We start from the raw sequence: 12037 nt of genomic DNA on the forward strand, positions 1-12037 counted from the left end.
CTTGTTGCTGTGGGAAAGGCCGGCTAAAAACCTGCGTTTGCCTTGTTAGAGGTGGAGGCGGTTGCTGGGAGCGCTGGCTGCAGCGGTGGGGGCTGCTGGGGGGAGATTCTCCCCTGGCAGGCCAGCCCTGCTGTATAAAAGCAAACCCGTGCTCCTTGGGCCTGCGCTGGCCGAGCAGCCGGCTGGAGGGAGCCGTCTAGGAGGAATTAAAATGGAAGTCTCTGGTGGGGAAGGGCTGTTTACCTTCTGAGTAATTAAACCCTATTTTATTTCTCTTGGGGTCTGAGTGTTGAAAGGAACCAATCGGGGGGTGCACGGTGTGTTGTGTCCCTCTGGCTGTTCCCCAGGTTTGTGGGGGCTCTGACGTGTGCAGGTTGCCCCAGCTCGGCTTTTGCACCAACGTTGAAATGGCCCTGAAAAATCTGGGAACTGCAGCATCCTTGGGGCATTCCTGGTCCTACCACTGCTGGTGGGGAGGGCACGGCTCGCGGTGGGGACAGCCCCAGTGTGGGTCTGTGGTTGCTGCAGGTGATCCGAAACCCCCGCCCTGCAGCCTTGGCTCTGTCTTCTTCCACAGCTGAGCTTTGTGGTTGACCATGAACGCTAGCGGTCCTGGCTACCCATTAGCCTCCCTCTATGTGGGAGACCTCCACCCGGACGTGACCGAAGCCATGCTCTACGAGAAGTTCTCGCCTGCTGGGCCCATCATGTCCATCCGAGTCTGTCGGGACGTTGCCACACGCCGATCGCTGGGCTATGCCTACATAAACTTCCAGCAGCCCGCGGATGGTAAGCTCCCCGTAACACAGCCCCGAGGGGCTGCCTCGCAGCGGGGGCTTGGGGCAGTGTAAGAGAAGGAAGGGTAGGTGGTAGAAACGTGGGGAGCAGTTGTTTGAGTGGATGTATCAGCTCTTGGGGCTGGGGCAATATGCTCCTAATATTGGGTTTTGGTTGTAACTAATCCCAGTCTGTGCTCAGATGGTTACCCATCCCACTCCCGTCTCTGCTCTGACTGGGTTTTGGGCTTGTAGGGGGGGAAGAAGGTGACTTGGAAGAGTTGCCTCCCTCCATGAGTTTATGGAGAAGGGCACCACAACCCCTTCTGCCCTTCCCCAGGGCAGCAGGCTCGCTGTGGGCTCACAGCATGGGTATGCAAGGCCGCTCTCCTGGCAGGCATCGCGGCGATACAGCGCCGCATGGAGCGGTACCCGACAGGCGTTTCATGGTGGAGCCAGGCAGCGGTGATGGGGAAGGTGTTGGGTTAGTTGCCCTGGAGACCAAAATCCTTACTGGGTAAATGAGCTGGGCACCTGCCAAACTGGAGCTTGCAGTGAAATGGATGATCCCGTGGGAGTTGGACATGCTTTGGAGAGGGGAAAAATAAAAAAAATTAAAAAAAAAAAAAAAGGAATGAGTGTTGTGGCTGGAGGGTAGGGTAGGGGAGGAGACCAGCCCCAGCCTGGCCCTGCTGCCCTGGGAGGCAGCGCTGCCTGTCTCACTTAAGTTAATGAGCCCCTGTCCAACAGTATCCCTGATTTCTGTGCCCATCTCAGCTGCTGTAGGATGTGAAGGGGATCTGTCTGTGTTACCCTCCTCTCTCCCCATATCTTGGCTTCTTTGCCAGCTGAGCGAGCCCTGGACACCATGAACTTTGAAGTGATCAAAGGCCGTCCCATCCGCATCATGTGGTCCCAACGGGACCCCGGGCTCAGGAAATCAGGAGTTGGAAACGTCTTCATCAAGAACCTGGATGACTCTATTGATAACAAAGCCCTGTACGACACATTCTCCGCCTTCGGAAACATCCTGTCGTGCAAGGTACATGGGCCCTGCCGGAAAGGGCTGGCTGCAGAGCTGCCCCGTGTTCTTGGCAGCGTGCTCCGGCCAGCTGAAATCCACTTTCTTCTTTCACTTCCTACAAAGTTTCCTCTAAATTCCCACCTGCTTTGAAGCCAAAAGGCCTTGCTGCGTTTCCCCTGGGAGTGGGGGCTGTTCCCCTGTCCCCGCTTCTTCCCAGTCCTTTGCACCAGAGGGGTTGTGTGTTGTCCTCTCTGAGCTTGGTGCAGCGATGGCACTTGGCTCTTGGTGAGCCACAAGCTCTTGGGCATCATATAAGGCACCAGGTGTCTGCCCTGGACTCACCAGGCTCCCTGCCCTGCCGCCAGCACCCAAACATGGCTCAGCCGCTGCAGGAGCAGGATGTCGGAGAGGGCAAATGCACTGGAAAACGAGGGTGGGTTTTCCTGTGACTTACTTAAGAACAAGTGTGGAGAAAACTACTATCTATCTGGTTTGGTTGCTTGGGTTTTTTTCTCCCTCCTCCTTTCTCTGCGTTTGTAGGTGGTTTGTGATGAAAACGGATCTCGTGGCTATGGCTTTGTTCACTTTGAGACTCACGAGGCAGCGACTCGGGCCATTGAGACCATGAATGGGATGTTGCTCAATGACCGGAAGGTGTAAGTGCCGGAGGGGAGAGTGTCTCCTTGTCTCTGCTCTTCCCTTGCCTTGGTGCACTCTTGGGAGCAAACGCCTGCCCTGCTGGGGCTCTCCCCTCCTGCCGCTCTCTTTCTCCTCTCTTCCCACCCATCCTCGCTGGGCATGGCGGCTCCGCTGCTTTCCGGGGCAGTGAGTCACTCGTGGTCGATGCTGGTGGAAGTGTGATAATGGTTTGGAGCCGTTCCTGACGCTGGGGAAGGAGTCCAGCCCCGGGCTGTGTTTTGTTGCTGAGGCGGTGTGACGAGCACCCGCAAAGCAGGGCTGGTCCTCCACCTCGGCTGTCAGCATCAGATAAACCGGGCAGGAAGAGGTTTTGTTGTTCTTCAGCTCTGCTTACATTGCATCACCTTATTCTCTACATCCCTGTTGCCACGGTGGCAAGCAACTGCCCAAGGGTCTTGGGGGTACCTTGGAGGAAGAGTGCTGGTACTTGGTGGCATCCCTTGGGGGTCTTTTGGGGTCTCCTGAGTTGACACCCCCAGTTGCCCCCTGTGTTACCACTCTCCCTGTTTCAGTAGTGCCAAGTGGGGTCTGGGTAGGGGAACCTGGGTGGGGCATCATCAAGCTGCTGGATTTGAAACACATGGTGGGTTTACAGGCGAGCAAAGCACGGCCTGAGGTGACAGGGTCACTCTTGGCCTCTACCAGGACAGATGTGCTTGTGTCCATCTTCCCTCTGCAGAGGACACGGAGGGTCTCATGTCCCTTTCCTTGCTTCCTGCAGGTTTGTTGGCCACTTCAAATCCCGCAAAGAGCGTGAGGCCGAGTTTGGGGCTCGGGCGATGGAGTTCACCAATGTCTACATCAAAAACTTTGGGGATGACATGGATGACGACAGACTGCGGGAAATATTCTCCAAGTTTGGTGAGTAGAGTTGCTGAAGAAAAATATCCTGGTGTCTGATAAACTGGAGTTGGTGCAACTGCAAAGAAAGCTGGGGAGAGTGCTTGATGGAAACACCGAGCCCCTTCTCTGGGGCCACCCTTCTTCAGATGGATATTTTCCTTTCCTCTTGCAGGAAAGACGCTAAGTGTCAAAGTCATGATGGACAACACTGGCCGCTCGAAGGGCTTCGGGTTTGTCAACTTTGAGAAGCACGAAGAAGCCCAGAAGGCAAGAGGCTCCTCACTATCCTTCTCCTGTCTTGGCCCCGATCTCGTTGCCTGTTGATGTTCCCACCTCTCCTCGAGGGGAAACTTACTGGCTTTGATCTTGCCTGGGAGCTTGGATGGGCAGGACCTGGTGAAGGGGAGCAGAGCTGATGTCCTGTCCTTAGTCGGGGGGGGTCTCAGCTCGCTGTAGGGCTGGACTGGGGTGGTGGGTGAAGAGTAGACCTATGGCCGTTGGCTTCCCTCAGCACTCAGAGCCCTTCCCTCCACTGGCAGGCCGTGGCTGACATGAATGGGAAGGAGATCAATGGGCGGATGGTGTACGTGGGCCGAGCCCAGAAGCGACTAGAACGTCAGAGCGAGCTGAAGCGGAAATTTGAGCAGATCAAGCAGGAGCGAGTGAGCAGGTACCAGGTAAGGGGAGAGCAGGATGCTCCATCCTGCAGGTCCACACCGGGGACATGCTCCCAAGGGCATCCAGGAAAATCCTCAGCCTGGGGACAGATCAGTGTGCTGGGTCCCTTCTGTCCCTTCTGCAATTAAAGAACACCCACGCAGGGGTCCAGTCATTGCCTGATAATGTCCTGAGAAGCAGTATCAGGAGAGGAGAGAGATCTAAACCCAGGATGATGTCGGCAGGTGAAGAAACATGTCTGCTCTTTTCCGAAAGTCAAAATATTAGCCTGGAAATGAGGCAGCTTCCTGAGGTCTTGGAGCAGCTCCGTAGTGAAGCTCTGTGTGCCCCTTTCACTTGGAGTGTCTCGCCTACAAGTGGAGCAGACACGTGGTCCTGGTTCCTCACCATGCCGCTGGTCCTGCAGCAGCTCTGGGGAAGGACACGTTTGGGTCCCCGCCCTCTGGCTGAGCTGCTGGTGAAAGATGCATCCAGCTTGAAAACCACTGTAAGCTTTGGGAGCTCGTTGTGCCTTTGGGAGGAGGCTAAGTCGCTTTTCTGCCCATTTGCAGGGGGTTAACCTGTATGTGAAGAACCTGGATGACGGGATAGATGACGAGAGGCTGAGGAAGGAGTTCTCTCCCTACGGCACCATCACCAGTGCCAAGGTGAGGGAATGGGGCTCTTGCTGGGGCTCCCAGGATCAGCCGTTGGAAGTGGATCAGGATTATCATCCTACTGAGTTATGGTTCCCTGCTGATGGCTTTGTATTTCAAGCCAAGTCTGAAGGACATGCCCCTTGTACGCCACGCTATCCTGAGGAACTTATTGATTCAGCAAATATTTTATATCTTTGCTGAGTTACCCCAGCCCCGGTGAGGTGCAGGGTATGGGACCTTAAAGCCATGTCACTCTGAACATTGCACAGCCGCTCTGCGGTTCAGGACCAATGTGGCACTGGTCAAGGAAATGGAAATGACCCAAAAGTCACCTTGCTCAGGGGAGAGCGGGGTTTGCCTGGCTGACAGGCTGGTGTTTTGCCTTTTGGAAAAACTTGAAAAGTGTCAGTCCTGCCACCAGGACTGGTGTCGAGCTTCTCTTGAAGGCTGGGGTTACGGGTGCAGAGGGATGGTCTGGCTTTAAGGTCGGATACTGGTAACCTGCCAGCTGCTGGGGACAGACGCTGCCTGGCCCTCGGGCAGGGCACAGTGTCCCACTGGTCCCCACCCCTTGCTGGCTTCTGTGGCATTAAGCACCGGAGCATTGCTGGCCCGTGGGGCGGGGGCACAGACCCTTGGAAGATTACAGGCTGTATGTCTTGGGCTTGCCCAGACTCTGCCACCTTCATTTCCCAAACCTACTGTTTTTGCCTGAGAAAATCCTCCCCTTCCCCGGAGAAACCTCTCCTCGGAGCCCCGTGGGCGCAGCCCCATCCGTCCCACCCTGGGTGTGGGGGCTGCAGCGGGATGCCTGCGGGTCCCACGCATCCCCCCGCCGTGCTGCGCTTCGCGGGTGCTGCGGCGATCTGTGGACTTAGCTGTCTTGTTCTGATCCACTTTTAGGTGATGACAGAGGGTGGCCACAGCAAAGGGTTTGGGTTTGTATGTTTTTCCTCCCCAGAAGAGGCTACCAAGGCCGTGACGGAAATGAACGGGCGGATCGTCAGCACCAAGCCTCTCTACGTCGCGCTCGCTCAAAGGAAAGAGGAGAGGAAAGCAATCCTCACCAACCAGTACATGCAGAGATTAGCCACCATGAGGGCCCTGCCTGGCCCTCTCCTGGGCTCCTTCCAGCCCCCCCCGGGGTATTTCCTACCCCCCATCCCCCAGGTGAGTCCCCGTTCTCGAATGGCAGCCTCGCACGGGGACCCCAGTTTGCCCTGGGCTGGAGGAGGCGGGTGGCAGTGGGGCAGAGGACCTCATGTATCTCCAGTTTGTGCAGACCCAAGCACGCTGGTCTGGTGTGGGCTCAGTGCCAGGCTCCTGCGCAAGCGGCAGGGCTTGCCAAAATGCTGGTGGGGTGCGGATGCTCCAGGCAATGGGCTGGGCATTGAATAGCCACCGGCTGCTCCTCAGAAGAGGGAACCAAGGAGGAGTTTGGTGGGAGGGTGTGAGCATGGAGAAGGAGTCCCCTGATGAAAGGAGGGGAAGGAGAAAGCTTACAGAGGTGCAAAAGCTGGTGGGGAGGAAATTAGGGGAGCTGCTGGAGGACGCACAGGCAGTACGTTGGGATGTTAACCTTAAAAGCCCTCTGCCACGCTGCAGAGCGTGGCTTTGGCTCACCTGTCTGTGCACAGCGGCTGCTGAAATACTTTGCGTTTAGATCTGTCTCAGCTCAGCTCCCAAGTCACCTTGGATAACGTGTTCTCCTTTCCCAGCCACAAACCAGAGCTACCTTCTACAGCCCCAGCCCAGTTGTCCCAGTCCGTCCTGCCACTCGCTGGAGTGCGCAGCCTTCCCGGCCTCCCCGTGAGTCCGCCTGCCTCTCCCCAGGGACTCTCTGTGCAAGCTGGGCTTGGTCAGGGACTGAGGGTCTCTAAAAGCAGCAGGAAGCATGTAACCATGGGGGGGCATCACCTGGAGAAGTGCATGGGTGTTTGGTGCAGGGGTCACGGTGATGGGCACTGGGTGATGAACCATTGGGGTTGACCCCAGAGGTGAGGTGCTCCTGAGCTTTCCCCAGCTGTGGTCAATCCCCCACCACGTCTCCTTCCACACCTTTGCTACCAAGAAGCTTTATTAATCGTGCTCCATCTCTACAGCAGCGTATCCTGCCGCTACCCCCATCCTGAGGGCTCCCGTGCCACCCCGACGCCTGGTGTCCAACATCAGCACCATGAGACAGGCCTCCACCCAGGTGCCCCGCGTGCCCCCCCAGGCCCAGAGAGTGGGTGAGTGGGGGAAGGACCCAGCTTGGACATCGCCATAGCAGCCGGGTGCTTGCGGCAAGCTTGGGTCTGCCTCCGAAGACGGATCAGTCGGTGGGATTGCTCGTGGAGGAGTGTGGATGGTGCCGTTGGGTGTGGTGGGACTGGAGCAGTGTCTGTAGTAAATAAGTGTGTAATTTTTGGGGAAGGCTGTGGTCTTTCAGGTAATGGGACAGGTCTCTGACAGGCAGATTGGTCTTGATGGCTGTTGCTCCTTGAATATGTTCATTAAAGATGATGCTGATGCAGCCATGGCAACCTAGGCTTAGTGTTCAGACTGAGGTGAGGTTGGGAAAGGACCTCTTGGGCAGAAACAAAGGTTCTTACAGGCTCTGGTGAAACCACTGCCAAGGCCAAGCCTCCAGTAAAAGATGCTCTTGTTAGAGGTGTTTGGAGCCCAAGAACCAGACCTCGCTGGCATCCCCCAATGCCTGGCTGTGCTGGGGCTGTCCCTGTGTCCTGGGGTGTCCCCTTCACCTTGCCAGGACAACACAGCCATGCTCCTGCAGGGCTGGCAGGGTGGTGACAAAGCTGATGTCCCACATGTGGAGTCTAGAGCATTCCTCACCCTGAGAGTGCTTCAACCCCACGTCTGTCCCATCACCCCTCTGCCTTTTGTGTGAGTGAGGGAGAGGACGATGCTTGCCAGGGTTTGCAGTGTAGCCCCCTCTGAGGCTCCTCCATGGATGGGCTTTGAGGAGAGGTAGAAGGAGCCCAGGGTGGAAGCTGCCCACCTGGTGAGCAGGTGAAGGTCTGAGGTCCACCAAAACATCTGGTGGGGCAGTGTCTACCTACAACCCTCATGGCTTCGCACCATTTAGCCCAACGTGGTCTTTGGCATTGAGTCTCTTGTCACTGAGGGAGTGACCAGGAAGGCTGGCCCTGGTTTGTCCCCTCTACTCTTGTCCTCACCCTCTCGTTCCTCTGCCCTTGCCTCCCTACAGGAGAGGGGCCAGGATGGGCTGGGGGCACTTGTTCTTGCAGCCCGCCCTCCTCGGTGCTGTGCCCATCCTCCAGCTACTGATGCAGATGGGTGTTTCTGGAGGAGAGACAACCAGGCGTAGGTGCCCTTGCCAGCTCTCCTGCCCTCTGCACAAAATCAGCCCAACCCGGGGGACAGGACGGCAGTGACCTGCCGGTCCTATGGAAGATGCCTTTGATCTGGGGACTTTTTTCAGGCTCTCTGGTTGAGCACGCTGCCCTTCTGGCTTCAGCCTTCCTGGTGCGGGCATGTGTTTAAGGGGCTCCTCCTTAGAAGTGTTCCCGTCCCCATTGCAGCCAACATCGGGACGCAGACGGTCAGCGCTCGGGTGCCCTCCTCACCCACCCTGCCGCGGGGTGCCCCACAGTACAAGTACTCCTCGGCCGTCAGGAACGTCCAGCCGATGGGGCACATGCCGCCTGTGGCGGTTCCGCAGGTAAACAACGCTCTGCGGGCTTCGGCGTGGCCACCGCACTGAGCATCCGTCCTGGTCCCGCTCTGGGCTGGTGTGGCTAATGGCCCCAGGCCAACCCATGGATCCATTTATGACTGGTGTTATGGGGACCATTCCCAGTGGCTGCAGGGGTAACTGGGGCTATGGATCCTGTCTCCGGCTTTCCTGGAAACCGGCGTTTGGATACAAGCGGGCAATGCTGGGTTCTGCATCAGCATCTCGGAAGGGTGAAATGCCCCACTGGGTTTGGGGACCAGCACCGTTCCTGCAAGCCAGGCAGCTTGTGCATCGCTTACAGCCTGATTGCTGCTTTTCTCCATGTTTGTTGTCTTTTCTTCCAGGTGGGGGAAGCTACTGTGCACATCCAGGGGCAGGAGCCGCTGACGGCATCCGTGCTTGCAGCAGCCCCTCCTCAGGAGCAGAAGCAAATGATAGGTGAGTGTCAGGGCTGCCCTGCTGGAGTGAGACCGGCTGTGGGGCTGTGTGGGCGTGCGAGGGCACACGGACTTGCAGGCACCAGGGAAAACTCAGCTGCTAGGAGAAGCTGTAAGCCTTTGTGGGATTGCTCTGATATTATGCTACTTTAACAAAAACTAATCCGGGCCGTGCTGGAAGTGTATGGAAGCAGCAGGACCACTCTCTGTCTATATTACCTGCCTGGCGGTGAGTCTGGCGAAGCTCTGCAGGAGAGGGAGCTCCGTCCTGCCCAGGCTGCACCAGGGCACTCGCGATTCCCCTGAGCTCTGAGCCATCCTGCATCGCCGCTCTGGGTGGCCGTAGGGGATAGGGTCAGCCCCAGGTGGGGCTGGGAGCAGAGCAATTTGGGAAGAGGGAGGCATATGCACAGGGCCAAGGCACCCTGGCGAAACTGTGGTGGGGAAGCTGGCAGTGAAATAATCTGCGTGCTGGAGGATGGGATGGCGGGAGGAGGGCGGTTAGCGTTGTCTCGGGACAGTCAAAGGTGGCTTTCCTCCTCCACACCACTTTCCTTGTATGGCTTTCCTTCCTGGTAAGCGTGCTGCACAGGTAGGGCTAATTCTCCCAGTTGTATGGGACCGGGAGCGTTTTGCCTGCAGACACTATCGCCGTGACGTGCCGCAGCAGGTTTGCACGGGAGCAGTGCTTTTCCCACCACCGTCACCATCCTTGTGTCCCTCCTCAGTTGAAAGGACGGAGCTGGGAGGGCAGGAGGGCTCGCACTGGGTTTGAAAATGCGGGAGGTCCTGCATAGTGCTGATGTCCTCCCTGGTGTTCGGAGCAGGTGAGCGCCTCTACCCTCTGATCCACACGCTGCATCCCTCACTGGCCGGCAAGATCACCGGGATGCTGCTGGAGATCGACAACTCCGAGCTGCTGCTGCTCCTGGAGTCCCCCGACTCCCTGCGCTCCAAGGTAGGAGGCACTCAATGTCCAAACAAATCACATCCCAGAGGGCTAACGACCTGCTGCTGCTGACCGTGGCCCAGAAGATGGGCCAAGGACAGGGATAGCTATGGGAAAAGCAAGTAGCTCCTTTTTCTTAGTGAAAAATGTGCAGAAAGGGCCCCGGGTTGATGGCACCGCACTCAGTGCCTGAAGGCCTGCCTGCCTTCAGCAGAAGAAGCTCGAAGCAGCTCCCTGAGAGAACGGACAAAGCTCTGGGGGTGGTTTGAGGTGGTTTGGGAAGTGGGAGTGGGGGAAAAGGAGGCTGGGTGTCGCTCCCTGGAAGGAGATAGGGAGATGCTCTTTTCTGAGAATAGAAACCGGATAAACACTGCCTTTCTGCAGCATTTCTTCAGTTTCCTCCTTAATCCCAGTGAATATTCAGCTTTAGTTCCCATCAAAATGGTTGCAGTGAATCGACTGCATCTCCTTGTTGCTCCTGGGAGACAGGATTCACTTTCACCCTTTCACCGATGGCTTCTGAAGGAGCCTGGGCTCTGCTGGGTGGCGTCAGGTGGCTTCACCTACGGAGGAGTCTGGTTTCTCTCCGTCAAGTTCTGACTCCTATAGAAAAGGAGACATGCCCCAGCATTTCCCTAGGGATGAGACAGAATAGGTCTTTGGACTGATCAGTCTCCAGCAGAAGCAGCAGACTTGGATTTTTTTAATTATTATGAAGTCCTTTACCTTTTGGAAGTGAGTCTGTGCGGAGGCGCGAGTGGGACCTGGGCCGTTGGATTTCCTGTGCAGTGCGCTCCTGCGTCGGAGCACTCAACTGCTTCTCCCCTGCCTTGTGCTCTCTGTCCTAAGATTGAGGAGGCGGTTGCTGTTCTCCAGGCACACCAGGCTACCGAGACCTCGCACAAGAGCAGCGCCGCGGCGTTCCTGCCGTGACCCCGGGTAGGTGCGGGGACGCGTTCCGAGTGTCGAGGTGTGCGTGGTGGGATCGGGATCTCTGCTTTCTGCCTCTGAAACTGGGGATTGGGTTTCTTGTCCAGACCAGGTATGGCTTGACGAGCAACGCATGTATCTCTGACTGTAATATTTCACTTCTTAAATCACATCCTCCCTTTTCCAGATTTAATTGTACTGCAGAGACATGGTTCTGTGTGTTGTTTGCTTGGTTTTTGTTTTTTTTTTTTTCCTATGTTCGGGATGTCAATGACTGCAACCAGAAAGGAAGACAGGGAAGGACCTTGCTTTTCTGTAGGTCCAGCAGGGACTGGCACAATCTTTCTGGCACAATCTTTCCTGGGATCTCCCAGTGTTTTTTTGCAGAACTGTGGCAGTAGATACCCTATAAATTGTTGGCGGCCCTGTGTGGGCTCGGGGAGGAGGCCCTGCTGCTGGCTGGGGGGGGACAGACCTGTTAACAAGCAATTCAGACTCTCACACACCCCTTTGAAAACAATATTTATAATATTTTCTTGGCTTGTGATCACAAGGGAACTGTGTGCTGAATCCAAGTTCAGGTGAATTCTTGTCTGGATGAAGGTGTTCCTCTAGCAGTTGAAAATTGCATATGTGGGTTCTTTGGGGTTGTTTTGTTTTGGTTTTTTTTTGGTTTTGTTTTTTTTTTTTTTTGTTTTGTTTTGTAGACCTCAGGACTGAGCGTGAGCCCTGTGAACTTTGCCTTTGAAGAACAGCATCAGTAGCCCCACCGTGCTTGTGGAATCGTGCCCGTAGAGTGACCCTGGCTTGTCTTCAATGCCCTGTCCTATTTTTTTTTTTGTGTGTGTGTATTGTAAACCTCGCAGAATTGCTCCCTCCCGCACCTGCGTAAAAATATCCCCACGTTAATTCTCTTCTTGCTACTGAAAGGATCTTGCGAAATGTCGTGTGGAACCCAGCCCAGTTCAGTTGCCCAGGAAATGACAAGTGCTGATGAATCATCACTTTTAGTGAATTTATTGGGTTCTGTAGTTTTATTTGTTCCTGTAGCTTGCACTAATAAAACAACCTGATGCTTCCACCCCCAAAGCATGGGTTAGTTCCCTCTGCAGAAAGACAAGCAAATAGTTTTCCTCTGTTTCATGTGGGTGGAGGGACGGACTCAGGCCAGGCTGCTGTAATTAGTGTTTGAAGCTTGTGATGCTGGTGGGGCAGCAGTCCTGACGGCTGACTGGAAGGGACGTATAGGATTCAAGGGACAAATTGCCAACAGCCCCTCCTGATCATTCCCGACTCTCTAGGAAGACGGATTTAAGCGAATTTCACACCACCTACCTGGATTTCATCCTTTCTAGCTAGCCAT

General features: G+C 55.8%; 1 protein-coding gene across 1 annotated transcript; it reads left to right on the top strand.

Annotated features, from left to right (window-relative positions):
- Positions 1-596: 596 nt before the first annotated feature.
- Positions 597-11439, top strand: PABPC1L (poly(A) binding protein cytoplasmic 1 like). Its single transcript, XM_054218417.1, has 15 exons — positions 597-789; positions 1625-1818; positions 2341-2456; positions 3221-3360; positions 3515-3609; positions 3882-4019; positions 4572-4667; positions 5562-5828; positions 6377-6467; positions 6761-6889; positions 8204-8343; positions 8703-8796; positions 9623-9753; positions 10594-10786; positions 11382-11439. Exons 1-14 carry the CDS (start codon positions 597-599, stop codon positions 10675-10677), a joined length of 1908 nt encoding a protein of 635 aa, XP_054074392.1. The 3' UTR covers positions 10678-10786; positions 11382-11439.
- The last annotated feature ends 598 nt before the right edge of the window (positions 11440-12037 follow it).

The sequence above is a fragment of the Rissa tridactyla genome, chromosome 12 (assembly GCF_028500815.1).
Source record: "Rissa tridactyla isolate bRisTri1 chromosome 12, bRisTri1.patW.cur.20221130, whole genome shotgun sequence".
Classification (NCBI taxonomy): domain Eukaryota; kingdom Metazoa; phylum Chordata; class Aves; order Charadriiformes; family Laridae; genus Rissa; species Rissa tridactyla.

What these genes read in the sequence shown, in the direction of transcription:
- PABPC1L (XM_054218417.1), top strand. Translation starts at nt 597, where the DNA reads ATGAACGCTAGCGGTCCTGGCTACCCATTAGCCTCCCTCTATGTGGGA. An exon ending in GCACCATCACCAGTGCCAAG is followed by an intron (nt 4,668 to 5,561) that starts GTGAGGGAATGG and finishes ATCCACTTTTAG; the next exon opens with GTGATGACAGAGGGTGGCCA. An exon ending in CGCCTGTGGCGGTTCCGCAG is followed by an intron (nt 8,344 to 8,702) that starts GTAAACAACGCT and finishes CTTTTCTTCCAG; the next exon opens with GTGGGGGAAGCTACTGTGCA.